Below are 2,886 nucleotides of genomic sequence, written 5' to 3'. Positions count from 1 at the left end.
TTCATCATCACCGTCGCCACACCGTCGTGCTAACGGAACTCTCCCTCGGGCTCAACTGGATCAAGAGTTCGAGGGACATCATGAAGCTGAACGTGTGCTGAATGCGGAGGTGTCGTACGTTCGGTGCTTGGATCGGTTGGATTGCGAAGACGTTCGACTACATCAACCGCGTTACTAAACGCTTCTGTTTTCGGTCTATGAGGGTACGTGGACACAATCTCTCCTCTCGTTGCTATGCATCTCCTAGATAGATCTTGCGTGATCGTAGGCAATTTTTTTAAAATACTGCATTTCCCAACAGGTTTCTCGACCGGCGAACTTCGTTAATGGAGGTATACAGATAGACGGTGCACTGAACGGGCGTGATAGATATGCGCCCCGTCCAGTAACGTTTCTCCTGCATTGAACAACCGCGGAAATTGGAGACGCATCATGGGCAACATCTCGGCGGACGCGCCGCTTAGATGGCACATGCAGTAAGAGGTTGTGTCCTCTCTACATTAGCATGAATGCAGACAGTCGGCGCGGGCAAGAAGGTACGTGGGCGAGGGAGAATAATTTCGGATGGGCCAGAGTGGTTAGAAGTGGACGCAGGTGCTATCCAAACACCCACAAAGCTCACGTTTGTCTCCGATTTGCATGAGAAGTTACATTCGGACCGCTCTGCTGACCGATCCAGAACCATGTTAGATGACACAACATGTCTGAACCGTGCAGTCCGGACGGTTGCAGGCTGTTTACATTTTAGTAATATTTAATATGGAAAAAGACAGACATGTTCCTCGGCGAGCCCACCTGTCAATATTGAAATGAACCGCGCACCTACTCTCTTCTCCTCCGCGTCCACCGCCTTCAAGAAGCAGCACCTCATCTCCTCGCACCCGCAGAGATAGCCGAGAGAGACAGGGTCCGCAAAGCAAGCACCGCCCGGCAAAGGCAAAAAAGAGCCACCCACCCATCATCCCCTTCCTCGTGCGCTGCTGCCTCTTGCTTCTTTCTTCTTCGTATGGTAGAGTACCAAGCTCAAGCTAGATAGATATCCATGGTTTTTCTCTCCTTGCTTGCCGATTGCTGCAGGCTGTAAGTAGACATAGGTGTACGTAGTATAGGAGCTAAGATAGGCAGCGGGAGGGAGAGGAAGATGAAGCTCCATCTCCTGGTGAAGGTCCTGTTCGGGCCCGTGCCGGTCTACTTCTCGGCGCTGGCCATCCTCATCCTGCTGACCAACGCGCAGTACTTCGGGCTCGGCGGCGTCGGCGTGCCGCGCGCCACCAAGCTGGCGTCGTCCACGCCGGTGGTGAGCGTGATGAAGTACTGCGACATCTTCCGCGGCGAGTGGGTGCCCGACGCGGAGGCGCCCTACTACACCCACAAGACGTGCGGCATGATCCAGGAGCACCAGAACTGCCTCAAGTACGGCCGCCCCGACCTCGGCTTCCTCAAGTGGCGGTGGAGGCCGTCCGGCTGCGAGCTGCCGCGCTTCGACCCCGTCCAGTTCCTGCAGTTCGTCCGCCACAAGTCTCTGGCCTTCGTCGGGGACTCCCTGGCTCGCAATCATATGCAGTCCCTGCTCTGCCTCCTCTCACAGGTACCGTACATTTTCCTCGCCTGCCATGTTTGCGCACTGGATTGAGCTTTGAGGCTTTGAGGCTGAACAAATGGATTGCAGGTGGCGTATCCCAAGGACATCTCGGCGAACCCGACGGACCAGAACAAGGTGTACCACTACCGGGCGTACAACTTCACCATCAACATGTTCTGGTCGCCGTTCCTGGTGCGGGCGCGGGAGCCCGACCACGACGACCCGGCGCACACGGGGCACTACAGCCTGTACCTGGACGAGCCGGACGACAAGTGGGTGTCGCAGGTGCCCCGGTTCGACTACGTGCTGGTGTCGGCGGCCAACTGGTTCTCCCGCCCCTCGCTCTTCTACGAGAAGCGGCGGCTCATCGGGTGCAGCTTCTGCAGCCGGCAGTACGGCGTGCCGGACCTGACGCTCTACTACTCGCAGCGCAAGGCGTGGCGGGTGTCGCTGCAGGCGATCAACGCCCTGGAGGCCAAGGTGAAGGGGCGGGTGATGGTGCGGATGCTGTCGCCCATGTCGCACTTCGAGAACGGGACCTGGGACCAGGGCGGCAACTGCAAGCGGACGGAGCCGGTCCGGAGCAACCAGACGGTGATGGAGGGCCGCGACCTGCACTTCTACACGGCGCAGATGGAGGAGTACCGCGCCGCGGAGAAGGCCGCGCGGGCCAAGGGGCTGCGGCTGATGCTCATGGACGCCACGGCCGCCATGCTGATGCGGCCCGACGGCCACCCCAGCCGCTACGGCCACTGGCCCAACGAGAAGGTGCAGCTCTACAACGACTGCATCCATTGGTGCCTGCCCGGCCCCATCGACATCTGGAACGACCTCTTGTTCCAGATGATGCTCGTCTAGCCCAGTCCCCGTTCCCGTTCTCATCCATCGGCGACGGTGGGCACACAGATCTGATCAAAGGATATGCTCCAAGCCAATTTTGATAATGAATTGTTTCACCTCATCTCATCTCATTCTTCCCTACTACTACCGGTCGATCCGCTTTCCATGCCTTTGATTGATGGGTGTGGTGGTGGTAACTACTATTGACAACGCCAACCTTTGTGTCGGTCGTCACGGAAAGAGTGAGCAAAAGAAGCTCCTCTCCCCTTTTCTTCGATTGAAAAAAACACTAAGTCATCTTGGATTGTGACGAAAGTTGCGGTTTGCACCTCGTATTGGATTCCATTCGCAAGCAAGCTACGGGCTCCAAAGTAAAGGCGCGTAACTTCCCTGGGGCCGTGCGGTGCGGTGGCTCTGAGTTCTGACCGTCACCGTCTGCGTCTGCGTATGGATGGATCGCACTG

At 57.4% G+C, this 2,886-nt stretch overlaps 1 protein-coding gene across 1 annotated transcript; it reads left to right on the top strand.

Moving 5' to 3' along the window:
* The first annotated feature begins 855 nt into the window (after positions 1–855).
* On the top strand, positions 856–2,548 carry LOC125537316 (protein trichome birefringence-like 21). Its single transcript, XM_048700605.2, has 2 exons — positions 856–1,588; positions 1,670–2,548. The coding sequence occupies exons 1-2, from the start codon at positions 1,142–1,144 to the stop codon at positions 2,438–2,440; spliced, it is 1,218 nt and encodes a 405-aa protein (XP_048556562.1). The 5' UTR covers positions 856–1,141; the 3' UTR covers positions 2,441–2,548.
* Positions 2,549–2,886: the final 338 nt, after the last annotated feature.

The sequence above is a fragment of the Triticum urartu genome, chromosome 3A, assembly GCF_056163025.1.
Source record: "Triticum urartu cultivar PI428250 chromosome 3A, HENAU_Tu73, whole genome shotgun sequence".
Classification (NCBI taxonomy): Eukaryota; Viridiplantae; Streptophyta; class Magnoliopsida; order Poales; family Poaceae; genus Triticum; species Triticum urartu.
The sequence above is the reverse complement of the archived record's forward strand: the minus strand, read 5'-3'. Positions and strand labels throughout refer to the sequence as shown.